The sequence below is a fragment of the Entelurus aequoreus genome, linkage group LG16, assembly GCF_033978785.1.
Source record: "Entelurus aequoreus isolate RoL-2023_Sb linkage group LG16, RoL_Eaeq_v1.1, whole genome shotgun sequence".
Classification (NCBI taxonomy): domain Eukaryota; kingdom Metazoa; phylum Chordata; class Actinopteri; order Syngnathiformes; family Syngnathidae; genus Entelurus; species Entelurus aequoreus.
The window spans coordinates 41631604-41655285 of record NC_084746.1 but is presented as its reverse complement, the minus strand read 5'-3'; the positions used below and the strand labels follow the sequence as shown (position 1 = coordinate 41655285).

Sequence of the window (23682 nt, the reverse complement as noted above, 5' to 3'; positions counted from 1 at the left end):
TGTTGTACCAAACCACAGCAAATGTTTCCCAGCTTGCCAAAGATTGGAATTAGTCCATTAGAAGAAGACAGCGTGCCGTTTCCAAGACAGCGTGCCGTTTCCTTTAACTTGGACACGCAAATCTTTACCTTTGGCCATTCTAAGCCAGTAATTCTAAGCCTCCGTTTTTTAAATGTTTTTCCAATGTTGTAAACATGTGTAGAATAAATATTACATTTCAACATTTCTGTCAACGAAGATTTGCGTCAGCCTGCGACACATAGTCATTTTGATAGTAGGCTAATGTAGACATTTACATCATGTGTTGCCTTCATAATAAGACTTATATAAGGCGTTTAGTTTTTTGCGGCTCCATAGAGATTTGTTTTTTGTATTTTTGGTCCAATATGGCTCTTTCAACATTTTGGGTTGCCAACCCCTGCACTAGACACACCAATGAGCTTGTTCATTGATGTATAGTTGAACTCCTGATAGGAAGTCACCATTTGTTATATCTTTGTTACATGCAACAATGCACATTAATGAACATATCAAATGTAAGTGTGCTAGATTGTAGCCAAAGGCTAATTTCCATCTGCAGCCATCACAAAGAAACACCCGAGGGCTCCCGCTAATTCAGCATCATAGTCAGTTGTATTTTTCATGCACTTATCTGCCACACATGGAAGGTCGGTCCGGGAAAATAATGCAGACATTAAACCGGTCCCTGGTGCAAAAAAGGCCGTGGACCTCTGATATAGTGTTTCACACTAGACTGCAATCTATTTGAGGTGTTGGGTTGAGGTGTGTTAGACGTTGATTGAGTTGTAATACAAAGACAGTCCCCTTATAATGTGTTTATGTGCGATGGCCACATCTTTTGTATGGAAAAAAAACTGCTCAGCTAAAAAAAATAAACAAAACATATTGAATGTCAGTTTGTAGTGGATTGTCCGAAGCTTAAACAGGCAACAAAAGTAGTTTAGTACAACAAATTTATTTACCCATTATCAGAAGTGCAGGTTGAATTAAGTTGGCCGTGCAGACAGACCACATGTTACTCCGGAGCAAACAAGACACACACAAGCCAAAATCACTGTCCAGTTCCGGTGCTCTGCCATTTTTTATATGTCTCTTGTGCGTCATTGTTTGTTATCTAAATGCGTCAATATCTTGTTGTTTTCCCTATCTGTTCCATAACAACTCCAATCCTTTAGACAGTCAACACACTCTGTAGACAGGTTGGCACGACTTAATATTCACTTTTGTCCCACAACTGGTCCATTCAATGGCACAAAATACAAGAGAATTGAAAATGAGCGGACATTCTTAAAAGACAAGAAATATAGGTCAAAAGGTCAGAAATTCTACGACAAGTTCAAGAACTCTTTTCAGATTTTTGCATTTTCAGACTCTTTTCTTTTTTCTTTAAATTAACGTTGACATTTAAATGAAACCATGTTCATAGTGCGGACTCGTCCCACACATATCCTTGGCTCATTCCTGCATCCCCACCAAGTTAAGTCGAGCCGGCTGTCAACTCGCTGTACAGTTCTTAATGTGTGAGAAAGTGAGGTTTGCACAACATACTATTGCACAGCCACACTAACTTGTATCTGTTACTCTTAACAAACTGCTACATTTCCCATCGCTCCTCGGAAGTACGACAATCTTCCTTTCATCAAAGTGGGGAAAAAGTGCAATATTTTCGATCTAATGCGTGTTTGGATTTAGCCAAATAACAGTTCAACTGCCGCGATCAAGCCGCACATTTTGTCTTTTGATAGAGTAAAAATACGTCGACAAACAAAGACCCACGCCGATTGAAAGTTAGGCTAATGTTTCATCTATTAGTGATTGAATCAAAGTGAGATAAACTCATCATTCCATGAGGGCAAATTACCGTAATGCCTGTGAAGTTTAGTCATTCGTCAGCGGAAAAAAAGAGTTGATTATCTGTTCAGGGGATTAGATATCGAGACAAAGCGTGTTAAACAAACCCGGCAGGCTCTTGCACAACACCAACTCTCCTACACGCCACCCTTATTCTGATGCAAAGTAGCCCAGAGTGTAGCCAAGCGCAGTATATTTGTCATAAAACACTTAAGTGGAGTAAGTAAATGAACTTCCCCAAGTCACTGCTTCCAACAGAGAGCATGTGAGCGCTGGTTTGCTGAACAGACAGGAAGGAGGAAGGTGTTGGCAGCTTCAAAAATACACGTTAGCCTTTTTTTGAGACATTTGTGACATCAGCCGTTCTCTCACGCCATCATACACTTTATACACTTACCATACTGTTCTTAAATAGCAGCTGTAAAAAACAGAAGTGAAATGAGTAATTTCCGACACACAAAGCACATTTGAAACAAATGTGTAGCGGTCTGTGGTATGTTTGAAGCTGCAGAGAGAGAGAGATTGTTGTCAGACTCGGTGAGGTCTTTATTAGTTAAACCCATACAATGGAACTTGATGGCATTTGATGCAAGCGCTCGTTCAAAAAACCCTACCTCCCTAAAACTAGATTATTTTTTAACAATTATAAGTACATCTCAGAGTTTCCATAATTGTGTAAAGGAAATCTGTTGGCCAAAATCTATTTTAGTGCTTTTAGTTTAGAGCATTTTCTGTCACCGACAGGATGTGTGTCTCCAAAAAGGGCAATTGTACACACAGTATTACCTCAACATACAAGCTTAATTGGTTTCGTGACGGAGCTCTTAATTCAAAACACTAGTAATTCAAGTCAACATCTACCATTGAAATGATTTGAAAGAATCATACAAATAATGGATTAGATTTATATGGCGGCCGCACAGTGCCACAGTGGTTTGTGCGTGTGCCTCACATTAAGAAGGTCCTGGCCTGGGTCCTTGGGGTCTTTTAGTGTGGCGTTTGCATGTTCTCCCCGTGACTGCATGGGTACCCTCTGAGTATTCCGGCTTCCTCCCACCCTCAAAGACATGCACCTGGGGATAGGTTGATTGTAAGGGTGTGGGGAAAAATCGATTCGAATTCGAATCGCGATTCTCACGTTGTGCGATTCAGAATCGATTCTCATTTTTAAAAAAATCTTTATTTTTAATTTTATTTATTTATTTAAAATATTTTTTTTATTTTTTATTTTTTTTAAATTAATCAATCCAACAAAACAATACACAGCAATACCACAACAATTCAATCCAATTCCAAAACCAAACCCGACCCAGCAACACTCAGAACTGCAATAAACAGAGCAATTGAGAGGAGACACAAACACGACACAGAACAAACCAACAGTAGTGAAACAAAAAAGAATATTATCAACAACAGTATCAATATTAGTTACAATTTCAACATAGCAGTGATTAAAAATCCCTCATTGACATTATCATTAGACATTTATTAAAAAAAAAAAAAGAACAATAGTGTGACAGTGGCTTACACTTGCATCGCATCTCATAAGCTTGACAACGCACGTGTCCAATATTTTCACAAAGATAAAATAAGTCATATTTTTGGTTCATTTAATAGTTAAAACACATTTACATTATTGCAATCAGTTGATAAAACATTGTCCTTTACAATTATAAAAGCTTTTTACAAAAATCTACTACTCTGCTTGCATGTCAGCAGACTGGGGTAGATGCTGCTGAAATCCTATGTATTGAATGAATAGAGAATCGTTTTGAATCGGGGAAAAAAATCGTTTTTGAATCGAGAATCGTGTTGAATTGAAAAAAAATCGATTTTGAATCGAATCGTGACCCCAAGAATCAATATTGAATCGAATCGTGGGACACCCAAAGATTCACAGCCCTAGTTGATTGGCAACACTAAATTGGCCCAAGTGTGTGAATGTGAGTGTGAATGTTGTCTGTCTATCTGTGTTAGCACTGCGATAAGGTGGCGACTTGTCCAGGATGTACACCAGCTTCCGCCCGAGTGCAGCTGGGATAGGCTCCAGCACCCCCGGCGACCCAGAGAGGGACACGCGGTAGAAAGTTGATGGATTTATATGGCGCTTTTCTGGACACTCAAAGCACTTTACAGAGAATTGAAAACCAATAATTAATTCACTCCACATTTACAACTGATGGTGGTAAGCTACATTTGTAGCCACACCTGCCGCGGGGCAGACTCATGGAAGCGTGGTTGCCAATTAGTGCCTACAGCCCCTCCGACCACCAGCAAACATTGATTTACATTCACATTTATACATCAGTAGGAGTGGCACTGGGAGCAAGGTGGGTGAAGTGCTGAAGTGCCCAAGGACACAACGGCCGTGACAAGGATGGCGGAAGCTGGAGTTGAACCTGGAAGTTGGAATCCTCATGTTACTGGCATGGCCGCTCTACCATATCATCCATGCCTTCACACAAAATCAATTTAATTGGGGCTTGCCTCTGAAAAAACAACACAATTTCAATGCATAACATGCCTTTTAAAAAGAAAAACAAACTCTTGGATAATACATTTTGTATTAAAAATAATACAATAGAATGTACTACTAACAACTACGGTTGTTTTGTGAGGTAGTGTAGTAATAATGTACAGCATCTACTCTGGAGAGTGGACTTCTACGGTATCTCCCTCCAGCTGCTTTTCCGTCAAACACACCATCAGCAGCTTTTTCATACTTTCATGGTCAACGTCTTTATCTGGCGTTAGACTCTTTCATTCAGTATGGTACAGACAAGCAGACATGCACTGGAATTGCTACGATCAACTTGCCAACACATTCTGTAATGTTTTTGACGGTGTTTTTCTTTAATTCAATGAATACCATCCATTTATTCTAAGCACTGTCCTTCACACACACTTTCTTCCTTCCCATGGTTGAAAAAGAAAGTTAAGTTTTTTTATTGATTTTTAGCTATAATGTAACTCTAGTGAGTAAAACCAGGGGCATCATGTATTAAAGGGGAAATGCACTTTTTGGGGGGAATTTGCCTGTTATACACAATTCTTAAAGAACCATAGAGTGGAAAAACAAGTTGACTTTATATGCTTAATTGTGTTTCTTTGTATCCATTATACCATATCCAATTATAATTACAATCTGCAAAATACCGTCTAAACATCACAAAATGCCACAAATTCAGTCAGCCATTTTGAATATTCCGCCCCGAATACCTTCGGCTATTTCTGGAGATTGACGTCACTGTAGTAACATTTCTGCACTCTGACCATAGTATCAAGAGTGATGTGATATTCTAGATCAGCCTATTCACTGAATAAAAAACAAACAACAACAAATGATAAACATTACAGCTCCCACATCTGTAGTTGGCAAAGCTACTACACATCTTAGTTTTAAGATGTGTAGTGAAGCCCACTTTTAAACTTTTTTTTTTCTTTTAAACAAGGCTATTTTTTAGGTAGTGGTAGCATACACAAACATCAAATGAAAACATAATACTAATTTTAGCCACATGGGAGGGACACAAGATTATAAACATATATATTTGATGTATGTTTATTATATTATTGCTACAGTTGTGTATATCTGGATATGATGTTTGTACATTCAAAGGCTAAAGAGATGTTTTTTGTTGTGTTGTCTGTGTTGTGTTACCAGGTGGCGGCCCAACACTGTGTGTGGTATGACGAGTGCGGGGAATCGGAAAAGGTCCCCGGAAAGAAATACAACTGTAACTACACCGGGCCCCCCAAACCTTTGGCTCCGGAGGGCCATGACCTACTCACAGTAAGTAGTATCCTAATTACCTCCTATGACTGATAGGAGCCTTAAAGCAATCCCGAGAAGCTGATAGGCTCTGTGTTTGTGTGCAATAAAGGAGCTTTGTCCTGGGTATGACTATGGAAGTCGCAACCTGTGCTGCAATGTGGACCAGTTGCGTACTCTCAAAGGGAGTCTGCAGCTGCCCCTGCAGTTCCTGTCCCGGTACGTACTCGCAAGCCACCATGCCATGTTTCCTTTCTTGAATTGACAATAATTGTATGTCCAGGTGTCCCGCCTGCTTCTCCAACTTGATGAACCTCTTCTGCGAGCTGACGTGCAGCCCACGCCAGAGTCAGTTCATGAACGCCACCCAGATCAATGAGTCCAATGTGCTGGAGGTGCAGTACTACATCGGACAAACATTCTCCAACGGTGAGTTTGCACACCGCTTGCTACGTAGATGGTTGTCACCACTTATCTTGGACGCCATGTCCAGCCCACCTTACTGAATAAAAAAAAAATACAATTAAAACTAGACTCAAAATCACACACCAAATTTTATCATCCAAACCTTTACTGAATAAGTTGTCTTTTCATTATCACAACCACTTCAGCAGTCTTCATAACACATTATAGAATGAGAATCCCTTACTTTTATATTGTTTATTTATTTGGCTATTATTATTACTTTAGTTTTTTGTTTACTTTTCTAAATATTGTAAAGTATTCCATTTCCATATCTATTTTTATTGCTTTCACTCAATATTAAATACAAATGATTGATATAACATTAAAATAAATCATGAACGAAAAGGAGAAGAAAGAAGTATAAACATACAATATTTGCCCCTCCATTATCAAATACAACAACTCAGAAGATATTAAGGCAATATTTGTTTTTCATGACATACAACAATAAATAAACATAATCATTTTACTCAAGTCCTATCTTTTCATCATCATATGTTTTATTTTTTTTAACTAGAGAAATATATTTACATTGTTTTGTTCCACATAACCTAACGTCTTTGATTGAAATGCATCTTTCCATTGCTACTGCTCTACAATAAAACAAAACTAAAAAAATCTCACTTCCTTTTAGGTTATATTTATTTTGTCTTTTTACAAATCTGTTTTGAATGTTGTTAGAATTTGTCCATGTGCTGTATAGATATGTTTAAAATATTGTACTCTACCAGTTCATTAAGTCTCAATAAGTTTAACTCTTATGTTGTTGTGTCCTTAAGCAATACACTTGACCCACCTTGCTCCAAGTGTCGCTCACACTGGTGTAAATGTAGCTTACCACTAAGCTCGAATGTACTGAATGGGTTACCCAATGTAAAACACTTTGAGACAATTGTAAAGAAGCACTATATAATCATAATTAATTAATTCATTCATCATCCTTTCAATATTTGGTTGGTGGGTTCCCTGTATCCACTTCTATTAATGACCTTTATAGCTCTCCTGTGTAAAAGGAACAGGGCCGTAATAAGGATTTGACAAATACCGAGGTCAAAAATTGGTGGTCCAAGACAAGCTTGGAAAGGCTGAAATCATGTATCCCAGCACCATATGAATATTATTACCTTCAGCAACACAATCAACAATCCACTTTTTTAATTACTATGCTGAAGTTTAGTGTATTAAACAATTTTAACATCATTAAGACATAAGTTAAAAAACGTTACATCACTTCATCTCCGACATGGATTTTAACCCAAGACCTTCTACATATTATTTCAAGTACTAGTGACGCGCGCCACGACAGCCGCCGGAGTCAGAGGAGGAAATGTGTCTTCATATTCTAATCAGTAACGCAGCATTACGTGGCCAGGAATATGTTTGGAGTAGAATTTCATATGAAGCGCCTTGTCCTTCAATAATTGACATTTCTTCACACACAATGGGGCCCCCCCAGGGATAGCAAAGCCCGAAACCACGCACAACCCAAGTTCTACATTTAGGGCGAGGCGGCACCTGACTGACATGACAACCGTATTATTATTATTATACGACAGCGTTTCACATCAATTTCATTCAGGTGAAACCAACATTAGCGGCGCCAAGTATAAGTTGAGTTGTAGCAGGCTGTGCATGACCAAAGCTCGTATATTGAGAGTGGATGATCTACCGCATGGTGATGTACAGCGCACACGATATCCTACACAAAGTATATTTGCAGCAGTGGCGGGCCGTGTGTTTCCCACCTAGGCCTTCAGTGATGTCCTGTGTCCAATGATTACCTCTCAAAATACTATCATTTATGTCACCACATGACCATTGGGCATTGAATCACCGCCAACACTGTACAAAACGGGTTATTTTCTGACGCATTTAAAAATCAATAAATCCGCATCAGCAATTAAAACATATCTTATGTGGTACTGTCAAAATTAAAATTGCAAAAAACATATTAAACGTGAAAAGATAAAGAAATAAAATATCTGAACTCACAATTTGTAGAACCCATTCAAGCTTCCGGGGTTGGCCGACATCGTCTCACAAGATGTAGTTCCTTTTTAAATATCCGTCTTGAAAATGGCCTTGCAAATATATGTGTTGTCTTGTCTAATCATAAAAGATGCAGACGAGGCGTGTTGGCTGACTTCTTAAAGTTTACTCCACATCCATCCATCCATCCATTTTCTACCGCTTATTCCCTTCGGGGTCGCTGGAGCCTATCTCAGCTACAATCGGGCGGAAGGCGGGGTACACCCTGGACAAGTCGCCACCTCATCGCAGGGCCAACACAGATAGACAGACAACATTCACACGCACATTCACACACTAGGGCCAATTTAGTGTTGCCAATCAACCTATCCCCAGGTGCATGTTTTTGGAGGTGGGAGGAAGCCGGAGTACCCGGAGGGAACCCACACAGTCACGGGGAGAACATGCAAACTCCACACAGAAAGATCCCGAGGCCTGAATTGAACTCTCAGCGTGCTCATCAAAAACATCCCGCTGCCAGCATGGCTAAACGGGGCTACTGCGCATGCGCTTCACTACTGTGGCATGCTGGGTAATGGAGTTCTTATGTTACCGAACTCATAACGTCACAATATATATCTGCCTTAGGCAATTTAGAAGGCCTTACTGACAACCACTCGTGATCTGATTGGCTATCGCAACTGTCTGTCAAATGTTTGTGTCCGTTCACATACAGTGCACTGACGCCCGCATTGTTGAATCTGAAGGCTTCGGGTAGATTTCGGACAGCATGGCAACATAAGCTAGCTGAATTCTGATTGGATAAAATTTCTACAACCTAAAAACAACAGCACTGAAAGGAGCATAATGTGACATGAAGAGAATATGAATAATCGTAGATATTTAGGGGAAGTAAATTAAAAATTACTTTTATTTTTAATTATGATCATGATTTCTGGTTATGTTCGGCCAGCAGAGAAAGCCTTGCTGGCCCTGATGGCACACCACTGATTTGCAGTCAGTCATATCAACTTCTTTTTGTCATTTAAAACAGGACATGACCTCGGTGTCCTCAATGGTAGTTATGGCCATGAAAAGAAAGATTGGATTTAAATATGTTTTACAGGCACTACCCTACACAATACTGTACAATGTTAAAAATGGAACAATCTGTGAATTATAACATGCTTTTTCATTTAGCAATTTCTTCATCTGATGAAACTTTGTTAATTTGTGATTTCCATGACAAATGTTTATCAATCATAACACCCAAAAACTTAAATATATTTTGTTCTTTTAATTTGATCTACTTAAAACATATAATAAGGCATCCACACATTTCCTACTACTACAAAAAATCATAAACTTACTTTTTCCAGTATTTAAGGATAACATCAAACCATCATTTAATTTTTTCAACCACCTCTAACACATTTTTAATATTGTGTCTTGAATAAAAAAAATTTGTCTTCTGCAAACTAAAATGCACTTAGACAGTTTGTAAGCCATAGTAACATCATTGACCCACATAAGAAAAAGTATAGGTCCAAGGACTGATCCTTGTGGTATTCCAAAACTGATATTATGTAAAACATATTTTCTATTGTTAACATCTAAGAACTGTTGAAGTAAAAACAACAACACATTAGTTTCTCTTTTGGGGATTTCAAGCAAGTGAAACTTCTGCAAAAATGCGTAAATACCTCTTTTTAAACATACATTTTTGTGTTTGTTTTAATGAGATATCAATAAAAATATGTTACAAACCAAATTTGTTGAAAGCTCGCCTTTGACGCAGTTACTCGCTGTTCCTCTTGCCTAAACGCCGCACTAAGTTGCAAGACAGGGAGACAATCAGGAACACCGAAATAAGCTTCCTAATTAGCTAACTGTCTAGCTAGCTTACTTGTTGTCACCTCTGTTCGACGTCTCTACCAAAACGTTAACGGCTGTCCACGTTGCTGCGAATCATATTTGGATGGTTACAATCCGAACATTAGTAGTTCCGAACCAAATGTAGTTCTACAATATTTATTATTAGCCTGCAAGAAGGTCTATTTTTGATGTGACAGATGTAAACAGACGTCACAACACTGGAAGTACAGTATATTACCCCGAGGGGTATATTTATTTCTCAATGTTCCTCTTTTTTCTCAGAGAATGCTCACATCCCTTTGCCTTTTTTATTTATTTATTTAAAAAAAAAAAAAAATTATTACTTATGTGACAATTTCCCTCAATTTTCCAAACAAAAGCCAATGATTGATTAAATGTTGGTTGTGATATGTATACAGTTATTGATTCCTGATTTTATTTAAAATTATGTGAATTGTTTTTGTATTTTGAATTAGTATTGATATAATTTTGCAACAATTTCCTCCTGTTTTTTTTTTCCATTTGCACACATTTTGTGGTTATGAAAAGATGGATCGGTATTGATATACATATACATATCAAATCAAACTAATTCATTTGTATGTTGTATTTCTTTTACATTTTGTGTGTTTTTATTATTAATTCATTGTAATTAGAAATACATGCATGTCATTGATGTACAGTCACTTGAATAAGTCTTACAATGTCACTTTGGCAGCCATGTTCAACGCCTGCAGGGATGTCGAAGCACCGTCCAGCAATGTGAAAGCCTTATCACTGCTGTGTGGCAAAGATGCAAAGGACTGCAATGCCACTAACTGGATCCAGTACATGTTTGACATAAACAATGGGCAGGCTCCCTTTCCTATCATACCAGTGTTTTCAGGTAAATTGTGTTTATTGGCTTGTATCTTCTGCCAAATCATGAACTGTCAATTAAAGCCTTTTGTTATTGCAGATTTCCCTGTCGCTGGCTACATCCCCATGAACAACAAGACGTACGGTTGCTCAGAGGGACTGGAGGACGGTTCAGGGCCTTGCTCCTGTCAAGATTGCACAAAGGCCTGCGGACCAAAACCCGTCCCTCCACCTGTCCCTCCTCCTTGGACCATCAACGGTATGGACGCAATGACTTTCATCATGTGGATCTCTTACACGGCCTTCCTGTTCGTGTTTATCGGCACTGTAGTTGCTGCGTGGTGTTACAGGTAAATCAAGGACACTTGTCTTTCACTTTTACTGAAGCTTTCTTTTAGCTAATATGGACTTTTGTAAATCATTCAGTGAAAATATTATTTTTGCTAATATGGGATTGTGAGATGGCCCTGCGATGAGGTGGCGACTTGCCCAGGGTGTACCCCGCCTTCCGCCCGAATTCGGCTGAAATAGGCTCCAGCACCCCCGCCACCCCAAAAGGGGCAAGCGGTATAAGATGGATGGATGGATGGATAGAGATGTATTTAAAGAAACAGTAATTTTTGCTCATATAAACCTTTATTTGGGTACATGATCCGTTTTGTTAATATGGATTTTTTTTAATTTACAAAAATTATAATTTTTGCTAATAGTGACTTTTTAATCAACAAAGAGGATCGTCTTTGCTAGTATGGACTTTTTACCCTATGAATGGATCCTTCCATCCATCCATTTTTGCAAATAAGGACTTTTGTTTTTTCTTAAGGAAAAGGAGAACTGCACTTTTTTTTTAAATTTTGCCAATCGTTCACAATCATTATAAAAGATAAGAAGACAAAAGTTTTTATTTAATTTTGTTTAATTTCGTTACATTTTAACATGTAAAAAATGGCTTATTCTAGGTAGCTAGCAATGCAGCTAATGGGATCAATCAACTCTACGTCTAAACCACTTTAAAAATGCATTCAAAAACCGTCGCCAATGCATCATTTACGTCCTGCAACCTGTAATTAATGACCAAGGAACTGCAGCAGCTTGCCTGATTCTGTGATTGACTTCTGCATCAATGTTAGCATTTAAAGACATTATACCCACGGTATGTGAAGCTTTCTACATTTTCAAGAGCCACTTCTTTTATCTTATTGCTGGTGGTTATGGGTGACGTCCTTTTTTTGATTGATTGATTGATTGAGACTTTTATTAGTAGCTTGCACAGTGAAGTACATATTCCGTACAATTGACCACTAAATGGTAACACCCGAATAAGTTTTTCAACTTGTTTAAGTCGGGGTCCACTTAAATTGATTCATGATACAGATATATACTATCATATATACTATCATCATAATACAGTCATCACACAAGATAATGGCAATGGTTGGAAGAATACTTGTGTTTTCTTTGCATTTATTACGCAGCTAGTCAGACAGTTAATGAACTGTAATTGTAATAACACGCATGACATGCTGCATCCATCATGATCAATGTAAAGTGACTCACTCAATGGACAGTTGTCTTTGGTCCAGCTGGCCTGGGAGTTTTTTTCTGGTTTACTAGGGGTAAGCGCGGCATTTATGTTGAAATAGCTTGTCTCCAAATTCAATATTTGAAGCTTCGAGTCGTTTTCACCCCACTCTATCAGCTTCTGTCTGCTCCAACGTTTTACCCTCTTCTTTGTGCTCGCTTCTACAAGCAGCAGTTCATCCTCCGTTCATTCAGGTTAAAAAAGATAATGTTGTAAATCCTCATTTTTCCAAAAATAGTCATCTTCGTTGTTTGTCACTAAGTTTGCCATGATTAGAACACACACAAGCATTTTGAATCCGGAAGTAGGAACACACATTGTTGCCAGAAGTCAGATATGCGCTGCTATGGAAACGGCATTGATTAAAATGATAAAAATGTGGTAAATATTGAACATATTACATATTGTTATGAGCGTGCCTGTTACTACATTATATATAGACTTGCAGTGTGTATATAAAATATTTATGGAGAGTTTTGAAGTTTTTTAGAGGGTTTTGAAGGCTACAACTGTGAATTCCATAAGTCACATCTTCCAAGTGTTTTTTCATCATCTTTAAAACCCTAATTAAAAAAAAGACCTGTGTTCTTGGTTCTCATAATGATTGTGAACGATAGGCAAAATTCTAAAAAAAGCACAGTTTGCCTTGTTCCTTTCGGGTCGCGGGGGAGCTGGAGCCTATCCCAGCTGCATTCGGGCAGAAGGCAGGGTACACCCAGGACAAGTCGCCACCTCATTGCAGGGCCCTTTTGTAAATCATTTAGAGAAAACATACTTACTGCTAATATGGACTTGTGTGGTTTATTTAGGTAATGGTTCTTTTTGCTAATATTGACCTTTTTATTTGGTAAAAGTATCCTCATTGCCTATAAGGACTTTTCTGACTTAGTTAGGAAAGACATCCTTTTTACTAATATGGACTCGTGATTTACGCTTTGCTAACATGGACCTTTTAACTAGGAAACTAATCCTTGTTGCTAATATGGACTTTTGTTAATTATTTAGAGAAAACACACTTTTTACCAATATGAACATGTTGGATTTATTTATAAAATTATCTTTTTAGCTATTATGGACCTTTTTATTTAGTAAAATGATAATTTTTGCCCAAATGGACTTTTGTTATTTTTTTGAGAAATGCGTATGGATTTTTATGATTCTTTTAAAAAGTGCATCCTTCTGCTAATATGGACGTTTTATTTATGAAAATGATCCTTATTGCTAATATGAGCATGTGTGATTTCATTAGAAAATACATCCTTTTTACTAATATGGACATTTGTAAGTCATTTAGTGCAAACATAATTTGTCCTAATATGGGCGTGTGATTTAGTTAGAAAAAACATCCCCTTTGCGAATACAGACTTTTGTAGAACATTTAGCGAAAACATATTTTTTTTAGGAAAGTGATCTGTATTGCTTATGTAGACTTTTGTGATTTAGTTAAGAAAAAGACCTTTTTGTAATTATGGACTTTTGTAAAACGTTTGCAGAAAACATTATTTTTGCTATTATGGACATGTGTGATTTATTTAGGAAATTATCATTTTCTCTAAAATGAACCCACTTAGGTAAAGGGTCATTATTGAGTTTTGTGATTAATTTTTAAATGCATCCATTTGCTAATATGGACTTTTTTGATTCATTTAGAAATGCATCCATCTGCTAATATGGACTTTTGTGATTTCTTTAGGAAAAGGACAATCATGTCAGAGTATGAGCCGATACTAGACAGCAATAACCCCCTGTCTCTTAACAGTGATAATCCTGATACAGGTACATCAAACATATTTTTTCCATGTGTATGTGCAACGGAATGCAAACTCTAACATATAACCATAACTCAAACAAAACGGTCACTTTCTTTTTGTAGTCAAAGCATCATGCTATGAAACACTGGGCGAGCGGTTTGAGAACACGCTCCGAGTCGTTTTCAGCTTCTGGGGCTCATTCTGCGTGCGGAACCCAGGTCTGGTTATCCTGACCAGCCTGGCTCTGGTGGCGATCTCTTCTGGGGGTTTGTTCTACATGAACATCACCACCGACCCCGTAGAGCTGTGGTCTTCCCCCGGCAGCCAAGCACGGCAGGAAAAGGACTACTTCGACAGTCACTTTGGACCTTTCTTCAGAACTGCACAGCTTATCATCACCACGCCGCTCAACAGCACGTTCATCTACTCGCCCTACATTGGAGGCTCGGATGTCCCCTTTGGAGCCATCTTGGACAAGGACATTCTGGATCAAGTGAGTTGAAGAGATAAGTGCATATTGATTACGAGCGATATGTGGCAGAAAGGAAAGTAACTCTGAAACTTTGGTTTTTGGTTCTTTTCTGTCTCAAACCATCCAGGTCCTGGACCTGCAGCTTGACATCGAAGCCCTGGTTGCCATGTACGAAGACCAAAATGTCACACTGAAGGACATCTGCCTGGCCCCGCTGGCCCCTTACAACGACAACTGCACCATCCTGAGCGTCCTCAACTACTTCCAGAACAGCCATGATGTGCTGAACCACAGCAAGGGGGATGAATTCTATGTCTATGCTGACTATCACAGCCACTTCCTCTACTGTGTCAGGTTCATTTGTCATTTGACTTTCATGTTTCCATAAGTTCATTTTAAAATTAGCATAATGGTGAAAAAGAAAGAGAGTTTGCCCAGTAGTGAGACATAAGACTGGAATAAGTGTATATGTCTTACAGTGCACCAGCATCTCTCGACGACACCACTGCCCTCCACGATCCTTGTCTCGGGACTTTTGGAGGTCCAGTCTTTCCTTGGTTGGCTCTCGGAGGCTACGACTGTAAGCTTTGCACACATTTGCTGAAGCACAGGAGCAACAATGTCAGTGACGAAGTGTATGAAGTTGTATTATCACACCACTATAGGTTTTTATTAGATATGTCCGATAATATCGGACTGACGATATTATCGGCCGATAAATGCTTTAAAATGTAATATCGGAAATTATCTGTATCGGTTTCAAAATTATCGTTATCGGTTTCAAAAAGTAAAATGTATGACTTTTTAAAACGCCGCTGTGTACACGGACGTAGGGAGAAGTACAGAGCGCCAATTAACCTTAAAGGCACTGCCTTTGCGTGCCGGCCCAGTCACATAATATCTACGGCTTTTCACACACACAAGTAAATGCAAGGCATACTTGGTCAACAGCCATACAGGTCACACTGAGGGTGTCCGTATAAACAATTTTAACACTGTTACAAATGAGCGCCACACTGTGAACCCACACCAAACAAAAATGACAAACACATTTCGGGAGAACATCCGCACCATAACACAACATAAACACAACAGAACAAATACCCAGAACCCCTTGCAGCGCTAACTCTTCCGGGACGCTACAATATACACCCCCCTCTAATCCCCCCTCCCCCCACACACACCTCAACCCTGCCCCACCCAACCCCGCCCACCACAATCTCCTCATGCTCTCTCAGGGAGAGCATGTCCCAAATTCCAAGCTGCTGTTTTGAGGCATGTTAAAAAAAAGTAATGCACTTTGTGACTTCAATAATAAATATGGCAGTGCCATGTTGGCATTTTTTTCCATAACTTGAGTTGATTTATTTTGGAAAACCTTGTTACATTGTTTAATACATCCAGCGGGGCATCACAACAAAATTAGGCATAATAATGTGTTAATTCCACGACGGTATAAATCGGTATTGGTTGATATCGGAATCGGTAATTAAGAGTTGGACAATATCGGAATATCGGATATCGGCAAAAAAGCCATTATCAGACATCTCTAGTTTTTATTGCCCATAGCCCATGGTCAAAGAACTTTAGTACTGTTGCTTCATTTAACTAGAGCAGCACCTGACCAGCTGATGCACTTTATTGGCACTTGCAGACATTAGGCACATATGTACCTACATCTAAGTAATAAGGTCCACCGCAAGTGCTTTATCAGGAAAAAGAATCCCTTTTATTAAAAATGTAGTAATGCTCACTTTTGAATTGACACTGTCTGTGAGGTCTAAATGACCAGAATTTTAGTACAAAAAGCAGGGTTTTCCAGACAACATCTACATCTAATTTGCGTAATTGGCATGTAGTTTTTATGGACAAGACAAAGTAAGCAAACAACATGAAAAGCAAAACAAATACATTTAGAAACACAATATAAGTATTTCCTCTTTGTTTTTGTGTGTTTTTTGCCCCAAGCAAGACGAAGCCGCATTGTCTTACAGTAAATATCTCTTCTGTATTTTTGAACAAGCTTTGTACAGTGATATTCATTGTACTGCTTTTTTAGATCGGCATTGTTGACTGCATAGTCTTTGTTCCATTTTTATGGAGATCATTTTAAATACAAGGAATGAAAAATTGCCTTTTGGCTAATACTGGACAGTGAAGTTGCCGCAATGTTAATTAATGTGCACTGTCAAATAAAGCAAAAATATATAACCTATGTCAACAACAATATTACATCCTATTGCTTGATTCAACTTCATTTCAGAGGGCACAGAATCGCAATGACAGAAGCCAGCAACAACTATTGTCTGCTAGTGTTTGGTTAAGCTTAATTTAATAGGGGACAGACAAAAGGTGAACAGCTAAGAATTATTTAAATAGTACAACTTAGAAATATCTAAATATTACAAGATTACTAATGTTTTAGTAATACTACATTTGCCACCTGTCTCTTTATGACAATGTCAGTAATATTTTAAAAACATTTTCCAACATCAGCCACCAACTACAACAATGCGACTGGCCTTGTCATCACCTTTCCCATCAACAACTACCTGAATGACACCGTCAGGCTTGGAAAAGCTCGAGCATGGGAAAAAGAGTGAGACGTCACCTTTATTTCCAAGCTATCATTCCATTGAAATCATTCACTAACTTTTTTTTTCATTTCATTTCAGATTCATCCGCTTCATGAAGGACTTCAAAAACCCCAACCTGACCATCGCCTTCAGCTCCGAGAGGAGCATCGAGGATGAAATAAACCGTGAGAGCAACAGCGACATCAGCACAGTGGTGCTGAGCTACGGCATCATGTTCATTTACATCTCTTTGGCGCTGGGTCACATCCACAGCGGCAGGAGAATACTGGTAAGCGTGGCTCATCAAAGTTCGCACCACACAGGGTTTCCCCTACATGTAATTGATCATGGCTCCTCACCATGGCAAAATAAAACCCACCACACCTTAAAAATGTAAAACAAACAAAAACAAATTTTAAAAATATTTAGATTTATATGTATTTAAAGGCCTACTGAAATGAAATGTTTTTATTTAAACGGGAATAGCAGATCCATTCTATGTGTCATACTTGATCATTTCGCGATATTGCCATATTTTTGCTGAAAGGATTTAGTAGAGAACATCGACGATAAAGTTCGCAACTTTTGGTTGTGGATAAAAAAAGCCTTGCCTGTACCGGAAGTAGCGTGACGTCACAGGTTGAAAGGCAAGGCAAGGCAACTTTATTTGTATAGCGCTTTTCATACACAAGGCAGACTCAAAGTGCTTCACAGACAACAAAGTGAAATGAAAGAAAATAAAAGCAAAATTAAAATGCAGACAATAAAAATAAAAACAGTGCAGACGTTAAAAGTTAAAAGATTAAAAGATTTAGCTGAAAGCTAAGGTGAACATAAAAGTCTTCAGTCTAGTTTTAAAAGTAGTGAGAGTTGGGGAGAGTCTGACATCTTCAGGAAGTTTATTCCAGCTATTTGTTGCATAGTGACTGAATGATGCTCTCCCTTGATTTGAGTTTACTCTTGGAACCGCTAACAGATTGGTCTCAGAAGATCTTAGTGATCTAGAGGGCTTATATAGTGGGAGCATATCAGTGATATACTTGGGCCCTAGACCATGTAGTGATTTATATGTGAGCAGGAGGATTTTGAAATCAATTCTCTGATGTACAGGGAGCCAATGTAAGGATTTAAGAATTGGTGTAATGTGCTCACATTTTTTGGTCTTTGTTAGAACTCTAGCAGCAGCGTTCTGAACAAGCTGTAGCTGCCTGACAGTTTTTTTGGGAAGACCTGCAAGTAGACCATTACAATAGTCTAGCCTACTGGTAATAAAGGCATGTACAAGTTTTTCAAAGTCTTGAGCTGACATGAGCCCTCTAAGTCTTTTTACATTTTTGAGGTGATAGTAGGCCGATTTTGTTACTGATTTGATGTGACTGTCGAAATGTAAATCAGAATCTAAAATAACCCCAAGATTTCTGGCTTTATTTGAGGTTTTCAGGGACAGTGATTGAAGGTGTTGGATGACTTTAAACCTTTCTTTTTTAGCATCAAAAACAATTATCTCAGTTTTATCTTCATTTAGTTGTAGGAAATTTTGGCACATCCAGTATTTGACTTGCTCAATGCACTGGCACAGAAGATCTATGGGGCGATAGTCATTTGGTGATAGCGCTACATAGATTTGGGTGTCATCGGCATAGCAATGATGGTCAATGTTATTATTTTGCATGATTTGTCCTAGTGGGAGCATATAGATGTTAAATAAAGTCGGCCCCAAGATTGAACCTTGGGGGACTCCACACGTTACGTTGGTTGGTTCTGATACAAAGTCACCAATGGAAACAAAATAGTTCCTATCTTGTAGATATGACTTGAACCAGCTTAAAACTGTGCCTGAGATCCCCACCCAGTTTTCCAACCTGTCCAAAAGTATTGAGTGGTCGACAGTGTCAAATGCAGCACTGAGGTCCAAAAGCATTAATACTGAAGTTTTGCCAGAGTCTGTGTTTAGACGGATGTCATTTATAACTTTAAGAAGGGCCGTCTCTGTGCTATGAAGAGGTCGAAATCCTGACTGGAAGTTGTTGTGGCAGCCAGTAGAAGCCAAGAAGTGATTTAGTTGTTGGAGGACAACTTTCTCAATTATTTTACTTATGAATGGTAGATTTGAAATTGGTCTGTAGTTGTTGATAACAGAGGCATCTAGGCTCTGCTTTTTTAGAAGAGGTCTAATGACTGCAGTTTTGAAAGCCTTCGGGAAATTGCCCGATTTAATAGAATTATTAACTATTTGCAAGACGTCTGTTGATAGGCAGTCAAAAACATTCTTAAAGAAGTTGGTAGGTAAAACATCAAGGCAGCAGGTGGATGACTTTAGAGCAGTCACCGTTTCCACTAGAGTTTTAGAGTCTATGGCATTAAAGCTTGCCATCATTGCTGTGTTACTTTTGCCTAAATGGGGTGGTGATCCAACTTTTTTACTTGAGATATTGATGGTGCGTCTGATGCCTTCAATTTTATCAGTATAAAAGAATGCAAACTCATTGCATTTCTGCGTGGAATGGAGTTCGGCTGGTATTTGTGTTGGGGGTTTAGTCAGTCTGTCAACGATTGTGAATAGGGTTTTGGCCTTATTTGTGTTGCTGTTTATGATATTGGAGAAGAATGTTTCTCTAGCACTTTTTAAGACTAAATTGTAGGCCTGGAGGCTGTCTTTATAGATGTCATCGTGAATATGAAGTTTTGTATTCCGCCAGATTCGTTCAGCCTTCCTGCACTCTCTTCTCTGGGCTGTTACAGCAGCAGATTTTCTCCAGGGTTCCTTTTGCTTGCCAGAAATCGTTTTAACTGTAACAGGTGCAATGATATCTATGATATTCACAATTTTGGAATTAAAGTTGCTTACAAGATCATCAGCATGACATGGGTTTAGAGGTGGTAGTGAGGAGATGGCGTTTTTAAAGAGGACATTAGCATGTTCATTTATGTACCGCTTTTTGACATTCTTTGATTCTGTTTGTGTGTCCGGAATTACAGAAATATTAAAGAACACAGAAATGATCAGACAATGAAGGATCAATCACAAGAACATCAGAAACATTGAGACATTTTGTGATAATCAGGTCCAGAGTGTGTCCCTTACAATGAGTAGCCTCTTTCACATGTTGAGACAGTTCAAATGTGTCTAAAATAGTAAAAAGTTCTTTTGCGCCCTTGTCATTTAAATCGTCAATATGAAAATTAAAATCACCAGTTATAACCAGGCAGTCAAAGTCAGTGGAGATGCTAGACAATAGTTCAGTAAAATCATCAAAAAAAATTTGCAGAATATTTAGGTGGCCTGTAGATAATTAACAAGAGAATTTTGGGAGAGCATTTCAACACAGCACACAGGTATTCAAATGATGTAAAATCACCGAGTGACATCTGTTTCCCCTGAAACATGTTTTTAAATATAGCAGCAACCCCTCCACCTCTTTTCCCCGATCTACATATATCAATGAAGTTATAGTTGGGGGGTGCTGTCTCGATCAGAATGCTTGCACTGTTATTTTGTTCCAGCCATGTTTCAGTTAAAAACATAAAGTCAAGTTTGGAAGTGCTAATAAAATCATTGACTAAAAATGATTTTGCTATTCAGAGACCTGACATTGAGCAGACCCATCCTGATGGTGTTATTGACAGGCTTCGATGTTGGCTTTGATTTGGAGAGAATAGGAATGAGATTGTTTAGGTTAGCAGGGTGGCTAAGTTTCCCAATGTTTACTCTCTTGGTAGTCACAACAGGAATGTAGAAGGTGCCATGATTTGATGTAGGCAACCTTGGGTCCAGCTGATAATGTGGTCTACTGCTGAACCCTTTTCTGTATCAGAAATATTCAGGACTGCTGTCAGGGCGAGGCGGGGTTTGCCGTAAGGGGGAGGGGGAGTGAGCAGCGTCAGAGCTGGGACGAACTACTGAAGGTGGACGTTGAGGGCGTGTAAGGGGTTGGCGTGAGAAAGGTGAAGTATGGCTGGGGGGTTGTGGAGCACGCCTTCGTGGAGGGGGTGGTGGAGATGAGCGATGATCTAGGGGGGTAAAAATCTGAGTAGGGTGGGGCGTGAGTGGGGGTAGCTCCCGGAACTCCAAGGGGGAGAAGGGGGGAGAAAGGTCTACTTGAGGGAGGGAGAAAGATGGAGACGTGGATGGCTTGGGGGATGTGGGGGAGGGATCTTCACATGCATTCAGAATGGAGGGAGGGGCGGTAGAGGAGGATAGACACCTCTCCTCTTTGCTCTGGTGTATCTCATGGTCGACGTTCTCCTTTTGCAGTGGCGGTCCTCCTTCGACGTTCCTGATAGGCTGTGTTGTGTCTTCCTTCGTCGGTGGCTCCTCTTGTCTCTTGTCCTTGGCAGTGATGATAGATGCAAGATGCAGGAAGTGAAACATGTTGTTCATGAATAGCTTTACTCCCATCTTATTTAGGCAAAGTCCGTCTGCCTTAAAAAGATGCCTGCGGTCCCAGAAAAAGCTAAAATTGTCAATAAAATGCATTGAACGAGCAAGAAGTGCACTTGATAGCCACTCATTCAGCGAGTAAAGTCTACTGAATCTCTCAGCTCCTCACGTCAGCATTCACAGCGCTGACTGTTTCAAAGAGTTTATTGAAGTGCTCTTTCAGCTCTCTTGATTGTTGTTTTACAATGTCATTAAAACCAATGTGCAGGATGATATTTTTCACATTTGGGTGTGCAGCGACAATTTCCAGGATTCTTTTTTCCATGTCAGATACCATATCCTTCGGAAAGCAGGGTACTTTGGTGTTATTATTGCTTTTCATATCTTTTACAGAAAAGTCCCCCACAATCAGATTTTCAGGAGCTCTCGTTAGCTTTCTCTTTGGTGTAAAGTTAGCAGGTCTTACCCTTCTGCGTGGTGATGGTGGGTTATTCAGGCAATCAGAGGGGGATCCATTGTCCATCAACAGTGGGGCAAACCTGTTCTTTAGTTGGACACTTGCTTGCTGGGGAGGTTTATTGGTAGTTCTCCTCTTCTCAGCTGTCCGCTGCTGTGTCCTACGTGGCAGTGGAGTTGATGACGCAGTATGCCTGGCTGAAGATGGTAGCGCAGGCCAGCCGGTCAGATCAGAGATATCGGGGCGCTGGGTCCTGCCAGATATCCATTCTCCCTTGTCGCAGGGAGGTGGTCTTCTCTTTGGCTTTGCACCAAGTGTGTTCCAGGGAGGATTTTCACTGGTAGATTTATTACCCTCTACAGGGACCTCCCGTTTCTTCGTAGCTTCATTGTTGCAAGTTAGCTGGGTTGTAGCATGGTGCTGTCCAGTGTTTTCAGTCGACAGGAGTGCTAGAGTGGTGTTGTAGCCACATTGTCCATTCACTTCTAAATTCACTTCCAACCGATTAATTTTTATTTCCAACAGTAAAAAGGCTCCTCACATTTCCCCATTGTTTACACCAGCAGCGAGAGTGATTCGGACCGAGAAAGCGACGATTACCCCATTAATTTGAGCGAGGATGAAAGATTTGTGGATGAGGAACGTGAGAGTGAAGGACTAGAGTGCAGTGCAGGACGTATCTTTTTTCGCTCTGACCGTAACTTAGGTACAAGGGCTCATTGGATTCCACACTTTCTCCTTTTTCTATTGTGGATCACGGATTTGTATTTTAAACCACCTCGGATACTATATCCTCTTGAAAATGAGAGTCGAGAACGCGAAATGGACATTCACAGTGACTTTTATCTCCACGACAATACATCGGCGAAGCACTTTAGCTACGGAGCTAACGTGATAGCATCGGGCTTAGCTGCAGATAGAAACAAAAGAAATAAACCCCTGACTGGAAGGATAGACAGAAAATCAACAATACTATTAAACCATGGACCTGTAACTACACGGTTAATGCTTTCCAGCCTGGCGAAGCTTAACAATGCTGTTGCTAACGACGCCATTGAAACTAACTTAGCTACGGGACCTCACAGAGCTATGCTAAAAACATTAGCTATCCACCTACGCCAGCCAGCCCTCATCTGCTCATCAACACCCGTGCTCACCTGCGTTCCAGCAATCGACGGAGCGACGAAGGACTTCACCCGATCATCGATGCGGTCGGCGGCTAGCGTCGGAAAGCGCGTCTGCTATCCAAGTCAAAGTCCTCCTGGTTGTGTTGCTGCAGCCAGCCGCTAATACACCGATCCCACCTACAGCTTTCTTCTTTGCGGTCTTCATTGTTCATTAAACAAATTGCAAAAGATTCACCAACACAGATGTCCAGAATACTGTGGAATTTTGCAATGAAAACAGAGCTTTTTGTATTGGATACAATGGTGTCTGAATACTTCCGTTTCAACGATTGACGTCACAGGCATACGTCATCATACATAGACGTTTTCAACTGGAAGTTTCGCTGGAGATTTAAAATTGCACTTTATAAGTTAACCCGGCCGTATTGGCATGTGTTGTAATGTTAAGATTTCATCATTGATATATAAACTATCAGACTGCGTGGTCGGTAGTAGTGGGTTTCAGTAGGCCTTTAATTGTATGAAT

At 39.5% G+C, this 23682-nt stretch overlaps 1 protein-coding gene across 3 annotated transcripts in view; it reads left to right on the top strand.

Annotated features, from left to right (window-relative positions):
* The window catches only part of npc1 (Niemann-Pick disease, type C1), a 55118-nt gene that overhangs the window by 13558 nt on the left and 17878 nt on the right, over positions 1–23682 (top strand). For all 3 annotated transcript variants that reach the window (XM_062022884.1, XM_062022883.1, XM_062022885.1), the window contains 11 exons: positions 5537–5665; positions 5757–5863; positions 5928–6073; positions 10671–10838; positions 10911–11160; positions 14086–14168; positions 14266–14636; positions 14743–14969; positions 15095–15195; positions 17112–17214; positions 17291–17480. In XM_062022884.1, coding sequence (XP_061878868.1) covers positions 5537–5665; positions 5757–5863; positions 5928–6073; positions 10671–10838; positions 10911–11160; positions 14086–14168; positions 14266–14636; positions 14743–14969; positions 15095–15195; positions 17112–17214; positions 17291–17480 — 1875 coding nt within the window. The remainder of the gene's footprint in view (positions 1–5536; positions 5666–5756; positions 5864–5927; positions 6074–10670; positions 10839–10910; positions 11161–14085; positions 14169–14265; positions 14637–14742; positions 14970–15094; positions 15196–17111; positions 17215–17290; positions 17481–23682) is intronic.